Here is a 24,938-nt window from a genome sequence, read left to right on the forward strand (position 1 = left end):
ATAAGCTTAAAACAAATGACACAACAACTACAACATGCACATTCACAAATATGAAATATCAAAGCTAAAGAAATTCATTCACCAATATGAAAAATCAATAAAATTAATTTCAAGAACTGCTTAAATGCTAATAAATTCCACAGTTCTCATTCAAAAATTCCTAATACTTATATTTACAATCTAACCTGATGCATATATATTGACTTAAATTGGGTTTGATGTTATAATAATTACTGTTCATCTTAATTTAGTTAAAATTAAGCAAAATGTTCTATAAACCTATAACTGATTCATCTCATTATATAATCTCATGCTTAGAACTAAACCTGAATGACAAAATTTTAGACTGAAACTTAAAACTTACATTAGCAACAAAAATTGTTGAACCAAGTCTACCAGCCTGCAAATTACTTATAACCTCAGGAGGAATGTTTGGATTATTGAGAATGGAAGGTGGTAAATTCATCAACCCTGATGCCATATCGGGCACATGTCCTCCTGGAAATGATCCTCCTGTTCGTTGCAACGCCCTACGAGCATTTTCTCCATCAGGATCCTATAACACACATTGAATGTTAAATGCCACTAGATGCACAAGAGTAAAACTGTACAATTAAAGTAACAACTTCAAAATCTACAACAGCTATCCAATCTGGCTCAATTTATTGACTCTCTTGAAGAGTGAACTTTTTTTCTCATCCAGAGAATATAGTCCCATTAAAAACCTGTGGACAGACAAAAGATTTCAGTCTCCAGAGATGTCAGATAAATACCACTTTCCAATCACTAAAGTCACTTAAGAACTTGAAATCCTTTTAATTTACCCTCATCTAGTGCAGGATACGGCTCATACACCTAATTCAAGAATAAAGTACTTACCATGACTCCTTTCCAAAATGCAGTAATGGTGAATTTTCACCAATGGAAGCCTAACGCAGTGCCAAATTCAGACTAATTCAAAGTTTTTCAGCAGTGAAACAGTTATGAAGGAATATGGGGGTAGAGGCGAACTATTACAAAGTATAAATTTCATTCTTGAACAAAATAAGCCTATCTACTTTTCCAATCTCTTTCCATCCTCAACAGTGATTTAGATCTAAGACGGAGGGAAGGGGAAGATAAAAGCTAAATGTTCTAGTGAAAAATTATACTAAACAATGCTTATTTTTTTAGTTAATTAACTTTGGTAAGAGAAATTTTCTATCTTTGAATAAAACCAAGAAATATTTAAACATACTTTTCTCTCATTAGCTTGGAACACACACACACACACACACAAATGCATACATTAATAGACTACAATATGCAATACCAAATGATTATGAAAAATGTAAATATCAACTCTATTCTATGGTCTTACCCTGGGAATACTAAAAAAAAAGTTTTTAGTGTTCAGAAGGTGACAAATTAAATGTAAAAATAATAGTACTCTGGTTTTCTAATATATTCCTCCATCATTAAGAATTAAAAAAAATACACAAAGAAACAATATTTCAAAGAATTCTATAAAACTTTTAAGTTAAATACTTCAGGTCTAGGATTTTAAAACTTTATGCAAATAGAAAATTTAGGATAGTGGTTACTTTTGAGAGACGGAAATAGGGAAGATGCTTTATGAACTATTAAGAGGCTGTTCTTAACATTTTAACATTAATAAAGCATAGTACTAAGTTCAGTCTTTTATATATGTCACATACAAATATGCATATATGCATATATAGAACATATATAACTTATATAAAACAAATTATCTACTATAAACCATGTTTTTTATTCCTCTTCTCCCCTTGAGAGTTAGCCTGCCAATCACTGCCTGATTTGCTACAAGAAGATCTATAGTAAGTTCACAACTGCTAAAAATCCTCATTAAATTGAATGAAAAAATGCAATTCTAATATCTATTAAGGAACACTAGAAATGTACTTTTCCTTAGTCTCTCATTGGTTCTTAGCACTGACTCCAGTTATCTATTTGTAAATCTCATTCTCAGGAATAGAACCTTTAGTATTAATCCAAAACCATCAGTTGAATAAAAACCACCAACATTTAGCTAGGCAACACTCAACTATTTTTCTTAAATTAGTTAAAAATGAAGACGCCTACTACATCAACTTGGATCACATAACTTTAACTTTATTCTAAGGTCTCTGAAATATTATGGATGATCTACAGTATGCTAACACGAGAACAAATGCATGGCCTTGGTCTTTAATAGCCAATAAATTCTTTTTTCAATTAAAAATTTATAATGCTTTTCTTTTGAAAGGAGTAGGAAGCATCATAAAACATCAAATCATAAAAATAATTTTCCGCAATGGTAGTTGTTCTACCAAAGTCATACCTATGGGGAATTACTTAGTATAGCAACACATTTCTGGAACATTGGCGCTGGCTTATACATAAAAACCACCATGACAAGTCTAAACTTTCTTACCAATTCTCCACTTCCCAAAATATTTTAAAATTAAATATTTATTGACTCCTAGGTTCCATCAGGATTAGAGGAATTCAGAAAGGATATGAAATAACTGTCTTTGCTAATAGGATGACCTTTAATTTTAAGATATTATCACTTCATATTCAGGAACAAGAGATCTAGTAACATTCCCACAGTGGATAGGAAATAATAATCACTCTTATAGCTAACATTTATTATGTAATTACCCTGTGCTAAGTGTTTAATATAATATCCAATTATAACAAATACCTAAACACTTACTAAGTTTTTTACATATTTTAACTCTTCCAGTACTTATAATACTACAAGATAGGTTTTGGTATCATTTCCATCTTAGTAGTAAGGAAATAAAAAGGTTAAGTAATTTGTCCCAGGTCACACAAATTCTCAAATGTCAGATTCTTTACTGTGTATCTGATTTAATCCTCATAAAAATTCAGCTGTCAGGAGTATTATAATTATTGAAGTTTGGAGAATAAGTAACATGACTAATCACACAACTGAAAAGTGATAGAGCTGGTGTGACTCCAATCACTAGTATACTAAGTTAAACTCAAACAGTACTGCTCTTCTACCAATGATTAGCATCCATCTCACGGAGACTAGTCTGGGTCCCAAGACACATCTTCTACCTGTTTTTTAATATAAACTTGAGCAAAGATACGTGTATAACTGGTCTGTGATCAAAGTATTCAGATGAGAGTAACAATATGAAATAAAGAAAAACACAAAAAGGACCGCTGTTCAAGCCCATCATCCCCGTTATTTATCCCTAAGTGTAAATAGTTTTTTTTAAATGCATCTTCTGATGATTTTTTTATCAACTTATAACCACTACAATTCCATACAAAAGGATTACCTCCATTTTACAGGATTCTAAGTTCCAGCTGTAAATTCTGCTAAATTTATAATCTTTCTTAAATATTAATCCAACACAAATTCAGGTTAACTGCATTAAAAGCGACTTCCAATTTTATTCAGGTATTTGCATTATTAAGCAACTTTTAATCATCAACTACAAGAATATCTTCTATATCCCTCAAATTAAACAACCTAATCTAAAAATTGTCAGTGATTATCTCAAAGACAGCATCTAAAGCTTGCCATCTTTAAATTTCTAGCTTAAAATTATTTTTAAATCATGCACCTCTGCATATACAAACTTAGAACAAATCAAAAACATAGGATAACTGCTAAGGGAAAATAAGAAATTATGTACAGGGAAAACTCATCAATATATAATGCTTTAATAATTAAGTTATAGACAGACAGATATATGACCAAAGTAAAAATAAAAAAAAAAAAAACCTACTCCTTATATTCAAGTATTTAAAATTATTCCAAATGTAAAAAAAAATCTTACCTCTTTAATATTCAGGGGTCTGCCACTAAGATCATATTTGTTCATAGTTTCTAGGGCTTTCTTTACAAATTCTTCATCTTTGAATTCAACCACACTTAATGGGAAAAAATTTTATAGAAAATGTTTATGTACTAAGACTTTTTTCAATTAGAAATTTAAATTTGACTTAAGATACTTAAAAAAATTCTTACCCACAACCCTATAATCCAGGAAGATTTGTCAATATACATATATATGCAAAAGAAAAAAGTTTTAGATCAGTAGATGAAGTTAATGATAGTCTAACATTCAGTTCATTAAAAGCAATCGATAATACAATTTTTTTTTTTTTGTCTTTTACACCTCCAGAACATAACAGGCAAGTGACCACAAATTTTCCATAAATTTTTAAATCTATATACTTGAAACAGTAAAATCTAGCATTTAACAAGTTTGGAACACATTTTTACTTTCAGATGACCCTTGAAGTTAAAACTAAAATAATCTCATGGTACAAAGTCAATCACAACTCAAAATAAATGAAGGTTCCAATATACCTATCTTACATAGTTACAAATATTTTCAAAAAATGTATTATTCAAAAACTGTTTTTAATGCATGTTTCAATTTTATGAAAATCAAAATAGGAACACTTATCCCATTTTAAACAAAGTTTTGTATGAGAGAAAACTGGCTGCACACAATTTAATAGCATCCAGTTGTAATTATGAAAATAAAATCATGTATGCTAAAGAAACAACTTTGTGGACTTATTTCTTAAATAATTCCTTGTGATTATTACTGCTCAAAGTGCTATTTGAATGAGATGACAAGTTTCTATTTCTCATGCATCCAAATGGTTTTTGTTAATTGAACATTTTTAAGTACTTTCTGTTGTATTATTTAGTGTACTACATTCTTGTTGCTAAAAATCAAATCTACTATCAACCAATTCCTTCTATGTCGATTTAATCATCAATGTCATTCAAACCAATTGGTCAGAGCACTGCCTCTTATGTAATCCTGCAGGGTACCGAACTAAGCTCTTCGTTATAAGTTTCAAACATACATTCTGAATTAACACCTTAACGTTAAAGGCCTCTCATTGAACTCTTAGGGAATATTATCAATTCAGTGATTTTTAAAGTATCCTTGAAGACATCAAAACACAACAAAAAAAAAAAATCCTAGATTAAAATCTATTGACTAAGAAGCATTACCTTAAAGCATTAGGAAAGTGAATGCCTTTTATGAGCTTTTACAAAACCCATCCCTTCCAGGCAGCTAGTTTGGTTTGTATAAGTATCAGACTTGCTAGTATAAAGCCTCAAATCTTGCAATAATAAGGGAAAACAAAATGAAACTTAAGTTTCCAAAAACTGGTACAAGTAAAGTAAACTGCTGAGGAACTTTTAAACCTCAAGCAGATTATTGCCCACAGCACTTACCCTTGATTTTCCTTCCGCATCCTTAAAGAGCTCCACGTATGTAACCTCACCAACTACATAAGACATACAAAAGGAAGATACCAAGAAACAATACATTTAAACACCAATATCTTGCTTTACTGCACACCTGTGCACAACTCTACAGAAAAGCACCTATTATTCACCAACAATCAAAACCAGACCAACATACCTCCTGTCAATGGCTATGTAAATTTAACTAATTTTCAGAAATATACATCATCCACATTCTCTAAAAAAAAGCTAACAACCATATTAACCTAATTCATACTACAGATCATATTTTGGCCAGCATGATATAGTTGGTGAACAAATGCACATATACATACAAATGGTCCCTTAGCCTATCATGTTAAAAAACATCAACATTAGCACTTTTCAAATAACTTTGGTCGCCTACACACAACAGCTGTTTTAAGGTGACTTTCTACCTGAATGTCTTCAATCATGTTTGCCATCAATAAACTAAATTTACAAGTCATGCTTCACAGCAAGCCACACACTTTCTAAATAAAGTCAATGAATAAAACCAATCAAATAGTTGTCACCTTACAACAGATACACCGATGCAAATTTTTTTAAATTTATTAGAAGAGATCAGCCTCAAAACCAAATACATAGTTTGCAGGACTGTTGAAACTCAATTTTTCAAGAGATAACAAAACTAACTTTTACAAGTATTAAAATTATTTTTCCCCAAAACCAGCCATGTATATAATATGAAGGTTTTCAGGTTTTATTCTGAAAACAAAACTGCGACAGCAGTAACACAATTTTAATATAGAACTGCAGAGACAGCATCATAGCAGTCATGACAATGCAAACAAAATGAATTCCACAGCCAGATCCAGACTCCACCAAGATAATAACAAAACAGCTTTTGGAAAAAAAATATAATCAGACCTTATTATTCATACTTTAACAAGCTAAATGTATTGCTTAACTAGTGCAACAGTCCTTTAAAATTCTATAAAAACATCAACTAGACAAAGCAATCACTTTAACAAAATTCTTGGTGGCATGCATATACTGGCTCGCTACTATTCCAATAGAATGGCAAAAAAAAAAAAACTTCATTTATCCATACTATCTTGTAATGAAATTGTGTAGAGGAAAAGATTAATTCATGTGTCAAGAAATACACAAAAAGCAATTTTTTTGAGTCTGTGGCTCTGAGGAATAAAAAAAGTTTGCTTAGTTTAGTTCCCTCCCCCACCTATACGAAAATAATCCAACAATGGGTTCATGAGAGATGGTTACCTTTTTCTCTCATTAGGTCTTTAATAGCTTGCCATTTCATGTCATATGGGATGTTGCTAATAAAAACTCTGTTACGATTTGGACCCTTCTTTTCTCCAGTGCCTGAATTCTTGTCTTTTGAATAAGGATGAAATCTATTGGTTTTCTTATTTCCTGTAGATTTTTCTTTCAATTCAGATTTTTCTTCTTTTACTGATTCATCATTCTCCCTATGATTTAAAAAAAGCAAACAACAACAAAAAAACCCTCAGTCATGCTTCTAATAATAGAAATCTATATTAAATATAAAATATTTATCACTTTAGGTCACAAAACTTTACACTAGGTTTGACCTCAGAAAAGCAGCTGGAGAGTCAGTCTGATGGCTCTGAAATTACCCAATGCCATATCAAAACATGGCTTTGAGTATATTAGTGCTCATTAACAAGTCCTCATTTTTCCCAAGTTAAAGAGGTACAGTATCAAATAATCACCCAAATTGTTCCATTATACTAGTTAATAAATGTTATTAGAACCTAACAAGGGGAGGGGAGGGTGATTTCATGCCTAGTCTATGTAATGGTGACACCCTTAATGGAGAATTAACTCTGGGCCTCATTCAGAATTCCATAAAAACTTATACAAAATACCCTGAAAAGTTCATTTCTTAAAGGTTAACGGTTTCTTCCCAGAATTTTTCTCCTCTATTACTTAAAATCATTATCAAAATACATGGTTATGTCTATATATGTACATATTCCCATATGACTCATGCACATTTTCTAATCTTAATTTGGCTGAACATTAGAAAACTGATACGGTATTCTAGTATTTTCAAGCTAAATATTTTCTGTATATTACTTATAAACTAGGGACAGGGGACTTCACAGAATTAGGCTATTTGTATTGGTATTGTTACCTATAATGGAGCAGTGGGGCAAAAGAAGTAAAGTACTTAAATGCAAATTCTGTAAATCTGTTTTTTAGAAACTCCAAACTGGAAAACTGTTGAAGAGTACAATCACACTGCAACTAAATGATGCTATCCACCAATGTCCATAAGATGTTAAGTTTACCCTTACAGTAAATCTTATAAAAATCTGAATTTGTACAGTGCAATTTTCAAAAGGAATATTTTAAACAAAATAAGGAGCAACAGGTTTCTTTTAAATCATTAATTACGCTAGTAGTAAATTTAAAAAAAACTTAAAAGCAATTTTTCCCATGCATAACTAGTGAAACTCTCTGGGCATGACATCCAGGAATCAATCTTTTAAAACTTCCTGGAGTATTCTGACAATAAACCAGGCTTCATAACTCAGGCTCTAAATTATCTTCTAAGTCAAGCATAGTGGGAATCTACACACTGTAGTTACTCTCATACCCTCTTATTTTAGTCACTTGTTCCTTGACTTTTTAGATACTACTTTTCTGAGCAGTTAACAACAATCATAATGTACTATCTAAAACTCTGTGACAACAAAAACTGTCTTCTCTTTCCTGTCAGCAAGATCTAGCATGGTGACTGCACATAACATATACTCAGAAAATATTAAATTTTGAATGAATACACCATCAATTAGGAACCCATACTCATCCCAGGACAGACAGTGCTGGTGTCTATCGGAAAAACTGCTAAAAATCAAGGAAGAGACATCACATCAAACTTGTTTTTACTACCTTTTCAAACCCTGGCAGGGACTACCTTATTGATCAAACCTCTTGCCTCATCAGAAATGGCACAGCCTGAAGGGATCGTCACAACTGTACAACTCTCTACCTGCCTAAACAGAGTGGGCACTTTTGAAAGTGGCAGCAAGCAGCCAAAAGACAGATGCCTTTTCTTTGTTTCTGGGTACAGCAGATACAAGAACAAACCCTTCTTTTTAGTCCTCAAAAAAGCCCATTTACATATTAGCGTCAATTCAGTAACTAATTTTAAAATAACTAAGTCTCTATTCAGGTGAGCAGATTAACTACATGATCTGTAGTTACATACCCATCCCTGCTGATTATTTTCAGCAGGGAAGAAACCAAACATGAAAACTGCACAAAGTTCTGAACACACTGTTCTTCTACACTTACAGGTATGTTCTAAGCATCAATCTGACAATTTTATTAAAAACCACCCTGTTTTAAATATTGATTTGAAGAACAACAGAAAAGAGCAATTTCTTCAAGTTTCCCCACTTAGTGGCATTTTAAAGATAATGCTAAATTGCTCATTTTACAATGCATAAATTATCTATGGAAGGCAGATTAGTCTGGAGATATGATTTAATTACTAAGAATATGAGCTATAATTGACCAGTCAATATCTGAATATGTTCTCTTGTCAAAAATACACTATGAAAAGAGAGCAAAAACATGTGAAAACTCTTAGGGAAATGATGCTATATAAAAAAGACTATTCGGAATTCCATGTAATAATTCTTTTAGGCTGACTCCCATTTTAATGTACTTGAAATAAAGACTAATTATTCTAAGTCACAAAAAATGATATCTATTGTAACTGAATTATACCTACTCAAATTACAACACATTTCTGAAAAATCAATTATCCAACATTAAATAAATACGTTTTAATGTGACTTAAGAATAATGCAATAGTATGAGATCCAAAATTAAGGCCAGTTCCATTCTCTACTCCTTGTTCCAATGCTTAATATTTTATGTTAAGTACCCACAAATATCCTAATGTAATTCTCCATATACTCCAAGGTGTTATTTTATCACATACACTTGAATAATAAAGAAATAACAATACTGCTGTTTTTGTTATTCGCTCAAAGGAAGAACTAGTATGCCATTTTGGAATAAAGAAAAAGACTAGTGCTAGACACTCCTTAATTTCTTGTCAAACGACGTGAACATGTAAACTACATTCTCTGTATATAAGTTTAATAGATCAGAAAAGTTCACTTGTGAATTTCTTAAATATTTAGCAGGTCTCCTAAGTATAAAGATGAGTAAGATTCAGTGGTCTCCCTCCTCAGTGATTAACTATGGATTAACCTCTGCAAAAGTCATTTCAATCTTAATGACAAGTGGCACTCTATTTTAAAGCAGTATTTGGGAATTTTAACATCTTGTTGAATTCCTATCATTAAAAATACACAGTAACCAATTCAAGGTGTATTTATAATTGAAAAATCAATTTTAATGTGACTTAATTTGTATTTATGTGCTGGGTTATTAACTATTCCAGTTGGTTTACAGAGTTAAAAAAAGAAATGCTGGGTTGATATAAGAAAAGGTCCCCACTTGTTCAACCGAGTGACCCATGCTGAACCACGCTATGATAGGCAGAACAAGAACTGTACTGGATGTAAAGTGGTCTCTTTTCCCAGATGGTTTCTGGGAAAAGAGAAAGGGAGAAAGATGAAGTATAAGTGATATGAAGGGAATCCGCATTTGTATTTACTTAGTAACATTCCTTTATTTCTTCACCTTTTATTTTCCTTTCTCAATTAGAAGTGAAAGTGCTTCTTTTCCCATCTATGTCCCTTCCAGTCCAGCTACACCACAATGATGCTTTAAGAGATTAGACTTTTAGAGCTGAAGGTTTAGTTACCAGCTTTACCTGTACCAGTGCTTTCTCACTAATTATACCCAAGTATAGTAAGGCTTCTCTGTGTAATTCAAGGCCATACTTTTTTGTTCAGGAGAAAAGGGTGACAGGTCCATGTTTAGATAGAAAACAAAAAGCAACCGTATTAAGATTCCTTCTCTGTTGGATTTCACTCATACGTGTAATGCTAAATCACTGAAAGTAAACGTTTTGGAAGGCACAGTAGAAAGTGCTGTGCTCACTTTTCAGTTTCTCAGTTACTGTGGGGCACCACTTTCCACAGAGTCAAACAAACTCTACTGAGGATAAATCTCTTCCACCTGTACTTCTATTTTGAATAGAAGATGCTGCAGATCCTATCCAAACACAATTGAGAGCAAGTGTCCTAACCTAGCTGGGAGAGCTCCCAAATCTTACCAGCAAACAGCCCTTACACAGACTGTTCCAGGTCTCAGCACACTGTTTCAAACATTTTTACCAACCAACGCCCCCCACCCACCCAAAAAAAAAAACCCTCAACATAACATCTGCCTTATTTTAGAGTATATTTTCACTGCTTTCTACTAGGAGGCATATCAGGAAAAAGAAGTTTCCACTAAACTATTTTAAAATGTGCTCAACTTCAATTTTATTGAGGTGAGAGCTGACCCCATGAAAAATGCTTGATTTCCTACCCCCTCAATGATAACGAGAACAAAGGCAAGCATACCATTCCCTTAGAACCAGGAATGATGGATTTGATTCACTTATATTCTTTATAAGCACTGATGACAGCTGCAACCTTAAAAGTAGCGGAAAGCCTTCCATTTACAAAAAAAAGTCATTATATATTATATATATTATATATTATATATACATTTTATATATATATATATACACACACACACACCATTACACCCAAGTAAGACTCTACCATCACACAGACTATACTGTAAATAGCCTGCAAGGTTGATAAACATGGGGTGAGGGGGAGGGGGGGCAAAGAAGGCACCAGGCCGGGTTTCTCGTCTCAAAACACCTCTCCTCGATTCCAGGGGCTTACAAAGGAGTCCAGACTCCCACAGCACATTATTCAACTTCCTCCGGGCCGGGGGAAATGAACACACACACGCCAGAAAACCGCAAAAAAAAACACACGGACAGGGAGAGCTCAGGACGAGGCAGGGAAACTGGGGGTGCGGTGGAGGGGGGAGGCTCTCCCCGGGGTTCGCAGGAAAAGCCGATGATGTCATCCCTAGTGACGCCCTAGTGATGAACACTAACTAATGGCCTGGAAAATGGGGGCGACTCCCCTGCGCACCGTGGCGCCCGCAGGGCTCTCCTCAGAGGCGCCCCGGCCCCGGGCAGAGCAGAGGTGGGGGGGCCCCGCGGTCCCGGGCCAGAAATCGGGGCGGCGCCGCGGCTCGGGGCCCGGGGCTGCACCTGCTCCCGCGGCCGCCGCGGCTCGGGGCGGCCCCCACCCCACGGCCCGGCCCCGCCCGGCCGCGCCCCCCCCGCCCGCCCCGCCGGGCCCGGGCCCAGGACAATACATTTTCACGCCGTTGGAGCTGCTGCTGCGCGGCGGCGGCTGCTTCTCCGGCTCCGGTGGCGGCGGCTCCCGCCGAGGCTCGGCCGACGGCTCCGCGGGCTGCGGGCGCGGGCTGTCGTCGCCGGCGGCCCCGGCCGCCTCGGGCTTGTCGGCGTCCGCCATCCCCGCCGCGGCCTCCGCCTGCGCCGCTCCGCCGAGGGGCTCCGCGCGCGACAATGGCGGCGCCGGGGAGCGGTAACGGATCCCGATTTGAAAAGGCCCCGAGCGCTCGGCGGCCCGGATCTCGCGAGAACCAGCCGGGCTGGGCGGCTGGGAGCGGGCGCGGGCTGGGGGTGGGGGTGGGGGTGGGGGTAGGGGTGGGGTGGGAGAGGGGGAGGGGAGGGGAGGGGAGGGGAGGGGTGGCGGGCCGGGGCCGCCGGGGCCGCCGGGGTGGCCGGGGCCGGGCTGCGGCCGCGCCCCCTGGGCGTCCCTTAGCCTGGAAGCCCCGGTGGGCCCGGGCTCTGGCTACCAGCCCGCTGGTGGCTTGGCACCCCCTGGGGTCTTGGCTTCCAGAAGTCACTGTGGGTGTTTGCAGCCCCTGGAGCTCTGAACCCCCATCTCTCCAGTGCATTCCTTGCAAAGGCAGTTTAAATCGGAGAAGCACACACACACACACACACACACACACGCATAGTTTTGCATCTGTAAAGAGGTCTGCAAATCTGCAGACACCCCTTAGAAATCCTTTAAATAATGCAACTGTATCTTGCCACTTCCATGCCTAGGTACCCTGGGACATTCAGTAGTTTTTGATGGCCGGTTGCAGTTCACTTAGATGAACGGCGTTGAATTTCGAGTTTGGCTCCTATGAATGAAACTTTCCTTGGAACTCAGCTATCAGCTTATATATTAAAAACAAAAAAGAAAAGGGAAGGTTTTTAATTCTTTGGGCAGCCTTCAGTGGAGAGAATCTATAATTTTCGTATGAATTCTACCACTGGATTGACTAAAAATTAACACTTTGGTTTTGGTTATGTGTTTACTATGTTTACTAAATTACATTTGAAGCAGCGATAGGCGCTCAAGCAAATTTAATTACCATATGGAGTTTTAAAATAGAGTCATAGGTTTTCCATAAGTATGAAAAAGTTTATCAACTTCTAACTCTTGAGTACTATAATATTTCACATTGAAATAACCTTTTTCTGCTGAAAAGTTTGAACGTCCCATAAGTTTATTTTAATAAAGGAGCAATTGTGGCATTCCATGCCTTGCAGAATATCACACACACATTAAAATGAAGCTAGAAATTAATACCAAATAAGACATGATTCCTTCAATTTCCCATTCTTTGGCATTTCAATATATAGGTTCTTCTCTTGACCAAAAAATACCATAAAAACCTGATCCTATGCCAGAAGAGCTGAGTTACCTCATCAAATGTAAACACGTAAAAATCAACAATTTTAATCATAACAACTATACTTGGTAAAATACCGTCTTTTAACATGCTACCAACATTGTTTCATAAGCACAACAGAGGCTGTTGTAGTTGCTGCATAAATTGTCTCAGTCAACCCTAAGGTTTAAAGTTTGGAGTGACAAAAGGGAATTGAATTTTTAAACAGAAAACCTGGGTTCAAACCCCAGCATTGCCATTTTCTGCCATATGACTCTAAAGTGGTTTCTACTCTCCAGACTGCTCAGGATTTTAGTCAAAGGGAAGTCAGGTGATTTGCCAATAGAACTGAATTTTAAGTACTTTCAGAACATTCTTCACTCTGTAATTCTTTCGCTAGAGTTGAATTTAATGATGAAAACATAGCTTCACCATGCCTTGTATAGTATATTCTTGCAAAATCCTTTTACAGAATCAGTTTAATGTGTTTAAGAGGCCTGTATGTTAGAAACAGAGTAGTAGACACATAAGGCATACAAAAATGAGTACAGCTCTTTGGGGAGAGGATGTTTATAAAAAGCACTGTTTGAGTGCTGTAACAGAGATAAAAGCTAAGTATAATTAAAAATTTATTTACAAAAACAGGAGACCAGCCTGCATGCTGCAGTGAGCTAATTAAAACACCCCATTAAAATATTTATCTTGATTACTGAGCTTTTTGACATTCCTTTAAATCTTGAGCCTAAGACACATATTTCACTCACTATACCTTTGTTCTAGTCCTGATAAATACATAAAAGGCAGAGGTTAATTCCTACAGGGGGATTGGCGAGAGCTTCATGGAATAGCTTAATTCATAAAAGATGGAGAGAATTGGGGCCACTTCTGAAGAGAAAATGATTCTTGCCGCTCCATTTTTCCTCTCCATCATCTGACTGTTCTATAAATTAATCTTTCCCCACTCTCTTGCTACCAATACTGTACTTATCTTAGCTAAATCTGCAAAATAAATTAAAAATAGTTATTAACACCCTATTGCTATATTTTCCTTCCTTCCTTCCTCTACATTTTTTTGTCCACATATGCATACTGAAAAATTCTTGAATAATGCTTTCTTTTTTCTCACTGTTTCCTCAGCAAATATTATCCTTTGCAATTGTACAAAATGTACAGGCACAACTTAAATAAGCACTTTTTTTGTTTACAAATTGGAATATATGTGTTGACATGTGTATGGGGTGGGGGTGGCAGCAATATACATATCTGGAAATTTAACCCTACAATTCCAAAGTATTTTCAATTAGTACTTTAATGTATGCATGATTTAGGAGTTCTATTCACCTTCTAGGAACAGAGACTAGAAATAATGTCTGGAACAAAATAGAAGCTATTACTCTTTTAAGCAAAGCTGTGCAGCAGAGTCTTCCCCAAGCAGATGTAATAGCTGGAGAGTCATCATAGTCTCAGTTTCCTTCTATTTCAATCTTTTATCATGCCAGTGAGGCGGATTTTCTTAAGATAACCCTGTGATCCAAGATGGCCACAGAAAATCTAAGTATCTTGTTTGCCCTGGTGCCAGAAAGCGGTCCAGAAAAGAAGAATCCTACCCAGAAGTCTCTCACAGTACTTGCACCTATGCATCAGAACTCGGTCACATGACACACACCCAGTTCTAGACAAAGTTGGCAAATAATTTTTCAGCTGGGCTCACTGCCCAGGGTTCTGCTCTCAAAGAAGAGAACAAAGTGGCAGCCAGAATGTAAACAACCTTTTTCTTTGCCTTTAAGACTTAGAAGGTAAAGTAGAACAACATGCAGGTAAACAAAGTTATGGTATGACTTTTAAATCAATTTGCTTGGCTTTAAAAATTAAATAACTACACTTAGAGTCACTAGATTTTCAAACTTTATAGAGAACTGAAGCATAAAGGGGGATTTATAACTACAGGTTATATTTGGAAAATCCATATATAGTCTCCCCTTTCATTAGAGAAGTTCACTCTATGATGAAAAAGTGAATGTTGGCAATTGTCCTTGGAAGGAAAAGTACAGTCTTATTCTGACAATCAGCTGCATACTATTTCCTCCCCCCTTTTCTTATCCCTCCTCTTCCTGTCCTTCTCTTCCACCTTTCTCTCTCAGTGCCCTCCTCTCCAACTTTCTGTGGTGCTCTTTAATTGAGGAGCATTTTTTTTTTAGCATTCCAAAAATACATCCTAAAGAAAGGTCTCTACCAGCCAAGTGAGGTTTAGAATTAAGGCAATTATCTGAATAATCCAAGCAGAAACTCCACATTCATCGTTCATCTCAATTATTCAAGTAATTCAGATAATACCAAGGGTTTTGCATGAATTCCTTAGATAATTGCATTTTTAAACTTTAGGATACTAGGGTCATTGCCCAATAACAGATTTACTTGGTTTACTTTTGATGTTTGTAAACAATATTGGGTGTTTTTTTTTTCTTTGAAGACTATAGACTCCTGTAACTCCCAAAGAGTTACACGAGTCTCCATTTTTATTCACTTTTTAATTTCTTAACTCACCTTGCCTTTTCTTCAGTCTCACCTAGTAACTCCATTAAAAGGTGGATCAGAAGAGCAAATTTGCAAGAGCTCTGCCCCACTTTCCTACCAGCTTACTTACCTCCTCCTCCATGAATTGGGTTTCTTCTGTCCAAAGCCACAGATTTTTTTTTAAAGATTTATTTATTTATACAAGCACTGGGGTAAAAGCCAGAGGCAGAGAAGGGTGAGAGAAATCACCAGAGACAAAGCAGGGAGCAGAACAGGCAGAAGGACCAAAATACACTGCTAAGGGGAGCAGCAGACAAGACAGAAGAGGTCTGCCACATCATGTGGATATCTCCCTGGCCAGCTGGGAATCAAACCGGCGCTGCAGTTGCTGTGGACAGCTTCACAGTGCACTGCGCTCAACCCACTGCTCCATCGGGGAGGCCCAAAGCCACAGATATTAGATAATTATGCTTTAAAACATTCTAAGTTTGGTATCCTAAGTCCAAGAGTACTAATGAAAATGATTACTTTATATCAAATATAGTTTTTCATTTAATTACTTTTTTTAGTAATATCACTCTTTTCAACTGTACAATTGGAAGAGAAAATAGATTCTTAGAGTGATGAATAATAAGGAGTAATCCACATGCTGTCCACATATTTAAAAATCATTTTATAAATGGTAATGGAGATAATGATTGACACAATCCATATGCCATTCTTATTTGGCAATAGAAGCCCAATTTATTTGTGTTGGGTATGACTACCAATAGTTCACATTCCCTAGCCTTACTTGCAGTTATGCATGGGCAAGACATTATGTCCTGGCCAGTAAGATATGAGCAGAAATGTTTTTGAGAACAGTGTAAGAGTTTATTTAGAAGGTAGTGGTTTACCTGGGAGAATGCACTGTGTCTCCTCCAGCTGCTGATTTAGGATGGAGAAGTGATGTCTGTAGTAATAGCAACCACATTGAACTGTGAAGTGACCTTGTGATAAGAAGCTAAGTGCTGAGGATGGAGAGACAAGAAAATAAAATTAGGCTCTTTGATAACACCATGAAGCCACAGTAATAATCCTTACATTCCTACCCCCAAGCTTGATTTTAAGAGGAGGAAATAAATTTCTCTCCGATCAAATTGCTTGCTATTTGGAGTCTTTCTATTATACACAGTTGAAATTAATCCCGATGACCAATATATTTTTATTGAAATGACTTCTTTGCTTCAATAGTTTCTTCTACATTGGGGTCATACAAGCACTACTTGAATTGTTTTTTCCAAAGATTTGCATTGGTTTTTGCGTGCTCCTTTGCTAATGCTGTAAAACGCTATATGTTTCCTACCTGATATCTATTCTTCCTTTTTTCACTGACAGCCACAATTCTTTAGAGCAGAAGTGTGTTGAAATAAATACCGAGTAGCCATATACAGCTCTAAGAATTTCTAAGGAGAAATACATTAGAAATTCTGTTGTGGGGTGAAATATGGGGGTAAAGCCATAGGTGGGAGTGAAAAAATTCACCAGAGACTGAGTGGAGAACAGGAAAGGAAAGATTTATTGAAATACACTATTTTTTTAAAAAAGATTTATTTATTTATTTATACAAGCACTGGGTACAGTCAGAAGTGCGGGAGGGTGAGAGAATTCACCAGAGCCAGAGAGGGGAACAGAGCAGGCAGAAGGACCTAAGTACACTGCTGAGGGGAGCAGCGGGCACGGCAGGAGAGGTCTGTCGCACCATGTGGGACCCTCGCTGGTGGCCAGGTATTGAAGCGGCACTGCAGAGGCTGCAGGCAGCCTTGCAGCCCAGCGCTCAACCGCTATGCCACCAGGGGAGACCCTGAAATACACTATTTTTTTTTTAAATAATAAATTTTATTTTTATATTCCCCATACATTTGCAACCCCCCCCCCATTCTGACCCCAATCCTTCCCCTCCCGTGCCCCACTCCCCAAAAACTGTCTCTGGTTCATAGTTTTTTGTTGATTTTGATTTTCACTTTCTTATAGTTATTCATTTTCCTGGTCCCTTATTTAAGTTCTCTAGATTCCTGCTATGAGTGAGACCATCCGGTATTTTTCTTTTTCTTTCTGGCTTATTTCGCTGAGCATGATCCCTTCCAGCGCCATCCATGTTGCTGCAAATTGCATGTGTTTATCTTTTTTTGAATGCTGAGTAATATTCCATGGTGTATATGGACCACATCTTCTTGATCCAGTCATCTATTTTTGGGCATTTGGGCTGTTTCCAAAGCTTAGCTATTGTAAACAGTGCTGCTATAAACATAGGGGTGCAGGTAAAGAGAAGCAGCAGGTGAGACGAGAAATGTCTGCACAATAAAGAGGATTTGAGGCTCTCTTTTCTACTGTTATCTCGGGCTTTCTAACTTGGGGCACCCGTTTGCACCAATTATCTGCTGGGATTTCTGGTCTCTGGCACTGGCCTTTGACACAGTTCTGGCCTTGGCATCTGCATTCTTGGAGCTGGCCTGGTTTTTCTGGTCATGGTGATGGGTCTTATGGCCTTGTCCCCAAGGGAGCCTTATCCATTCGCTTATCTACTCATGCCTCCCAAACCTGCCCACTGGGGACAGAGGGAGTGAGGCTTAGTTTTTAACCTTATTGAATTATACCCTGACAGATTCTACAAAGTCTTTCCTAACAATTTGTTTGCCTTGATTCTTTCTCATGAGGAGAGACGGTGACATGTTCTCTGGAAACCCCAAGGCAACAGGTATGAAAATAAAAGCTATAAACTAAGCACAATAGATCAGAAATACGAAGACTGAAACATTAATGGCTCACCAAGACATTTATACGTCCTAAATTGCCTGCATCCAAACTTCTTGTTTGAGAAGAAAAATAACCACCATTACTCTAGACATTGCCATTGCATTTCTGCTCCTTTATTTTCAAGAAGCTGAACAGAATCCAAAATTTCTACTCTTTTGTAGCCCTTCTCAACAAGGTTCACACCATTTTTGATGGTTGCTTATGAAGGTAATTTGTTGTTATTACCAGATTTTTCAGTAGTATACATTTTTTCCTGGTGTATTACAGATTGATGGGCTGAAATAATTTCAGATCATATTTCAATGCACAAACGGTTTCAAAATGTCAAAATTATGTGTGTATATAATGCAAATATGTCTATAAAAATCTACTTAATTAGGTATCTTCAATTACTTTCATTTCTAACTTTACACAGCAGTAATACAGCAAGAAATAAACACATTTTTGATCCAGCCAAACACTGTAGATATTTCATGTAGGATTTAATGGACAAAGATTTAGAGGTTTTGCGCGATAAATAGTAGGGTTGTGGAAGCAAAGGACTAAAAGCCATTGCTAGAGTTTGAAATATTAAGAAAGGCAGCAATCACCGAGAACCATCACCAATGATCTCTGTGCCCTGTGGCAGCAAAATGAGTCTCAGAACTTCCTTACACCACAAACTACTGACTTAGCATCTCATCTGTCATTTGCTGATCCCTGCAGTTGCTATTGAGACTGATGACTGCTCATTTTTTCCTCCTGCTAAATTTTGCACCAGTACCTCTCATTGATAAAATTTAGTCAGAACATTATCAATAGCAGAATCAACAAAAGAATATGATGTGGATATATGAGGGAGAGCTTAGAAGGATGAAAATGATGAGTATCACATTATATTTGGCAGTTTTAAGTTATTTGGCATGTGCTTTAAGGTACTCAAATATAAAGGAGAAAACTAAAAAACTACTATATTTTTTCATTCATCCTTTCATTGTGTTTTTTAAATTTAGAAATGTCTGTAGCTCTAAATAACATAAAGTATGTAAGAACATGTGTAAGTTATGTTGTTCTCTTGATTCCATTAATAAATCACATTTGTGAGTTTCCTAAGATATTCTTCAGGTTACTATGGAAACTGCATGGTAGCACTGTCAGGGTAGATGTTCTAACAGTCCTAAAGTCATTGAGGAAATGCCCATTTACTTCAACCCAGATTTCTGCAAATGGACTCTTAATATTTTTGGTAACTAATGTCAAAAATTTTCATTACTGAAAATTCAGAACTTGTTTTTCCCAGCTGTTTATTGCCTTGAGGATCATTTAAAGTTCTGAGACAATCATACAAAAACTTTTGTGAATATAAGATATGATGTAAAATTGGTAGGATTAATCAGTGCTCAAAACACTGGGCTTCTACTTTCGCCTAAAAATTTTCATATTTTTAGTCTTTTATGAAATAACCAATAAATTCAATTTATACTGACTTTTAGATACTATTGAAAAGATGAGGCACTTAATAAACTTTTCCAAATATCTTCTACAGTTGCCTAAAATGACTTTGTATTTTAATAAACACTCACTCAAGTTAGTTTTGTTTTTAAATATACGAAGTATGAGTTTTATTTGGCTCACTTAGTTTTGGAAATCTAGCATTAAATATACAAATATTTCCTCTTTAGAAATGTACTTACTCTAAAATAAACTATGGACTTTAGGTAATAATAATGTATCAATATTAGTTCATTAATTGTAACAAATGCAGCACAGCAAGGCAAGATGTTATTAATAAATGAAACTGTGGCAGGAAACATCTGAGAACTTTTTGTACTTTGTGTTCCATTTTGCTGTAATCTGAAAACTATTCTAAAAAATAAACTCCATTATACTGGAAAAAAAACTGTCAAGACTTACAAAAAAATCATGCTGGGGAAAAAACAATGTAAAACCTATGCAACTTCACAACCATAACATCACAAAAATGTTTACAAACCTAATGAAAATGTTAGCAAAATTAAAAATGCAAGCTAAAAATAAATATTACAATATGCCTAGAACTTTACAAAAGATTTTTTTGAGTTAAGAAATAATAGTGGAAAAGTAGAAGGGAAGGAAAACAAGGACATATGCACAAAGATCAGGAAGAACTATGCAATACGTATTTTTGTGACAGAGCATGTGGCCAAATTGAGCCAAGAGGAAAAAGAAATGAATAGACATTGTGTATAGAAGACAGTTTACTGCCTACACCTATGTTAGTAGATTAATAGTTGAATTGCTTTAAGTTTCATATTCTATTGATATCCATATTTGCCAATTCTATATTAACTGATCCTGGTTACAAAAATATGTATTGCAAAAGGATAGACTGTTTTTTGCTTCTCTGTTTCTTTAACTCAGCAAAATACTTAAACAAATTAGTATAGCTTACACTGTAGTTATGGCTCACACATTTGTGGAGATTTTGCCCAAGGTACCATTGTACTCATTAGACTCAACAGTAAATACAGTAGAGGGCTTGAGGTACACTTGAAATAAAACAATTTAAGGCTATGGGGCAGTAAAATTAAGACCAATTAAATGAAACTTTACTTAAATAGATCTCTGTGAACTGAAACCATTAGTGCATTTTTCTGTGCAGAAAAGTTTACCAGAAAAACATAACATCTCATTTTCAATGGACTCATCCAACAGACCAGCAATTAGATCATTATCTGCACAGAAGTGTCATCATGCTCAATTTTCTTATGAGTCCACTTACTTAGATAATTTCTTCACTGTTGACAAAATCCCACAGTCATTTTCTAATCAAATTTAATCATCCTGTTACTATACTCAGTAATCCTACTTTAGCATTTTCAACATTGGCTACTCTCTAGAGATTAGACAATAAAATGACCTGCAAGAACTCCAAGGAAAGAAAACAGAAAACAAATAAAGTGGTAAAATCAATCAAACAGACAACAACAACCAAAAAAAAAGGAAATTGAAGACGATCAGTACCGAGTGGTGCAAAACTGAGAATGAGACCAGGAACCTTTTGTTTATGGCAATTTTTAAATACCTCCTTCGATTATTTTAGGACTATACAAATGGACTTTCAAGGGCCAATGAATAGTCTGAATCACTAACAAAATTATCTTCGTAGATGTATTTTTTGAAAGAGGGTATATATTGCTAACTGGAATCTCAAAATCATTCTTGACTATCCAAAAGATTTAAATCATGTATATAGGGGGAAAAAAAGCATAGATAATTCAACTGATACTCAAAATAGGTAGAAATGCATTAAAAATAAATATGTGACTTTTAGATATAGCTAATTACTTAATACCATTTAAAGCCAAATAAAGATTGGTTAATCTTTCAAAATATTTGTAATAAAACAAATTAATATTTGCTTTAAATACATTTTCAAATCTTTATTTGAAAGCTGAAATACCTAATGTTTGAGTAAATAACAATATTTAAAATTTAAAAAGCAGTTACATTAAAACATTATCTCAGAAAGAATAATCTAACTTCAGCAGAATAGATGTAGATTTCCATTCCAAGTTAAAGATAACACCGTTGACCTAAAGTTCAAGAGATGAGGGCCTCCCTGGTGGCCCACGCGGTTGAGCACCACACCGTGAAGCTGTCCATGGCCTCTGCAGCATGGGTTTGATCCCTGCCGGCTAGGGAGATACCCACATGGCGCGACAGACCTCTCCTGTCTCGCTAGCTGCTCCCCTCAGCAGTGTATTTCAGTCTGCCTGCCTGTTCTGTTCCCCACTCTGTCTCTGGTGAATCCTCTCACCCTCCCGTGCATCTGACCTGTACCCCGGTTCTTGTATAAAAATAAATAAATCTTAAAAAATATATATAAAGTTCAAGAGATGACCACACTATATATAACCTGACAACAAGAAGTCAAGGTGGTAAGCAAAATTCCCCTGTGAAAAGAATTCTTAGTTGGCTTGTTTGAGGAAATTCTTATTTTCAGTTACTTTGTGAATCCTCATTCTGGAGTGTATTCAATAGAGTAAGGGCTGTCACACTCTTTAAATTTCCGTAGTTATTGTGCCATCCAACAGAGTCCATAATTTGTATTTCTGCCCTCTGACTTAACAAAATCTTAGTGATAAAAGGGACACTATTAAATTATAGAAGGAAAAAACAAGGAAATAAACATATTTTAAAATTAAACTGATCTAAATTACATTAATTGAAATTTTCTTCTGTTGAGGAAGAAAATAATTCGATAATTATTCAAAAATTAATTTTTATTTTTGTACCTAACTAGATGATTGTTTTTATATTTTAGTGTTAAAAGCATATTGTTAAAAGTAAATTTATAAAATAACCATAAACACTCACATAACGGTAAACATTTTGAGCAAAAATAGAGAAATAAATATATTAATTTACTCAATTTTTATTTTGTTTCATTTTATGAGAACATTTACATGTGAAAACACATAGGAAAAGATAATTAAGCGAAAACAATGGGGGCTTCCCTGGTGGCCTATGGGTTAAGTCTCAGCTCTATCACTGGAGCAGCCTGAGTTCGATCCCCGGCCAGAAAGCTAACCCACATGTGGCGCAGCAGACCTCTCTGTCTCACCTGCTGCTCCCCTCAGCAGCGTATTTCAGTAGATCTGCCTTTTCTGCTCCCCACTCTGTCTCTGGTGAATCCTTGCACATCTGGCCTACACCCCAGTTCTTCTACACAATAAATAAATCTTTTAAAAAAGAAAAGAATGTATCATTACCTGAGAAATCAACATTGCAATATTTAAAGCAACAGAAAGGAACACGAATAAAAAGATTATATTATTTTGCAAAGTTATTGATTTTAGCTGTTAATTTGACTCTGACATCTTTGGTAACTAAAAGAAAATACAAATATGATCGGTGACATGATTTACATGTGTATAAGAAGTAAGATGGTTTTAGTAGAGGTGGTGAGAGTTTAATGCATAAAATTGGCACTGAAATAAATGTTTTTGGAAGCATATAAAGAAGAGTAAGTGATGTGTTATCCAAGTCTTGGTAACATCTCTATGTAGGCATAGAGCAGATTGTGCAATCTGGGGAGTGTTTTTACACAGAATATTTGTGAAATATCAAAGTATATTGAAGGCAATTCTGTTTGGGGCACGTCTAAACAGTGCCTCCCACACATTTACTTTTCTACTTCTTTAGATTGCCCTAAAAATAAATCATAGATTATATAAAAGTATAGGTTAACCACATATACTTTGTAAGAGTACCCATATAGTTCATAGCTTACTATAATATTTTATAACAAGAATTGGGTAGCTGACATTGGCAAAGGGTACTCTGGGTTGTATCTATTTTGTTATTCTTCATCAACTTTTTGGCCATGGAGAATAAAAATAAGTTATTAATCTGTGTACTTTCATAGAGACTTCTGGAACTTTCCATGTTGTTTTTCAATGTATCTCATCAAGGGTAGAGATCAAATATCATCTATCTTTGTATTCCAGCATCTAGCTGGAGTTCTGTATGCTTTCCTGAATAAACTATGCAGACTTTCCAAAACATCACCATTATTCATGTAGGATGAAAAGATCAAAATCACGCACTAACACAAAGGAACTTAATTTATGTCAAAACTATTTCTGGCATAATTTAAAAGTATTAACTGAAAGCAACATATTAACTGATATGTCAGTATGGATTAAAATAAAAACAGAAAACCATATAGAGAAATCTTCAAAATGTTCAATATGGATATATATATATCCATATATAGTATCAATAACATGATAGGTCAGCATTTACACAAATGAACTATGAAACAATGACCCTGCCCTACTTTCTAATCTTAGTGAGAATTAGATCAACAATGTTCATATTTTAAAAATTACATCAGAACATTTATTTATGGAACCATATTTATAGTTATAAAGTGGCAAGATAAAATCTTCAACCATGATAACAATTTTTGTTGTAGGGTCCATATATCAGCAATAGAATCATGTAACTTAGTTCTGCTTTCTTGATCTGGGCTTGCAAAGAAAATTTGGTGATTGTAGAACACAGTGTGGAAATACAGAGTGGAATAAACTGTAGAAAGCATTTGGACAATGTCAAAATCAAATTCAAATGTCAAACCCCTAAGTAGCTTGCCAATGATTAACTTATGAACTAATTTGAGTAGATTATTCTTGTTACAGCATAGAATCATACATAGATAGAAGAAAATTACCTCTGTTCATACTCTGTGATTGTATTGCCAGAACATAATATCTCTGGCACTTGCCACCTGAAGTGTGATCTTGAGAGTAGTTACTTCTGGCATCACCTGGGGTATTGTTACAAATGTATTATCTGAGACCCAAACTCACACTTGCATAATGAGAATCTGCATGTTAGCCAGATTCCCAGAGAATTCACATACCATTAAATTGCAATAAGCACTCTTTTAGTACATGGTACTAAAAAACAATGTGACTTTTAGCCATGAACATGTTACCATAAGAATATGCTTCTTCCACTTTCTCTTTCTTCCTTGGTGAGACAGATAGTTACAGGATGTTTAATAGTTTAAAAATACATTTTGACCAATTCCTACTAAAAATAATATGGAAGTTCCTCAGAATACTGAAAGTAGTTAAACTATGTGGTCCAACAATTCCACTTCCTGGTATTTGCCTGA

At 35.7% G+C, this 24,938-nt stretch overlaps 1 protein-coding gene across 1 annotated transcript in view; it reads right to left on the reverse strand.

Moving 5' to 3' along the window:
* Nucleotides 1-11,766, reverse strand: part of MYEF2 (myelin expression factor 2) — a 30,124-nt gene extending 18,358 nt beyond the window's left edge. Inside the window, exons 1-6 of the mRNA XM_037502422.2 lie at nucleotides 11,606-11,766; nucleotides 6,527-6,735; nucleotides 5,249-5,301; nucleotides 4,013-4,020; nucleotides 3,822-3,915; nucleotides 365-556 (exon numbers count right to left, since the gene is read on the reverse strand). Of these exons, the coding sequence (XP_037358319.1) occupies nucleotides 365-556; nucleotides 3,822-3,915; nucleotides 4,013-4,020; nucleotides 5,249-5,301; nucleotides 6,527-6,735; nucleotides 11,606-11,766 (717 nt within the window). The remainder of the gene's footprint in view (nucleotides 1-364; nucleotides 557-3,821; nucleotides 3,916-4,012; nucleotides 4,021-5,248; nucleotides 5,302-6,526; nucleotides 6,736-11,605) is intronic.
* Between the last annotated feature and the right edge of the window lie 13,172 nt (nucleotides 11,767-24,938).

Source organism: Talpa occidentalis, unplaced genomic scaffold, assembly GCF_014898055.3.
Source record: "Talpa occidentalis isolate TD23 unplaced genomic scaffold, MPIMG_talOcc4v2.1 talOcc4.11, whole genome shotgun sequence".
NCBI lineage: Eukaryota > Metazoa > Chordata > Mammalia > Eulipotyphla > Talpidae > Talpa > Talpa occidentalis.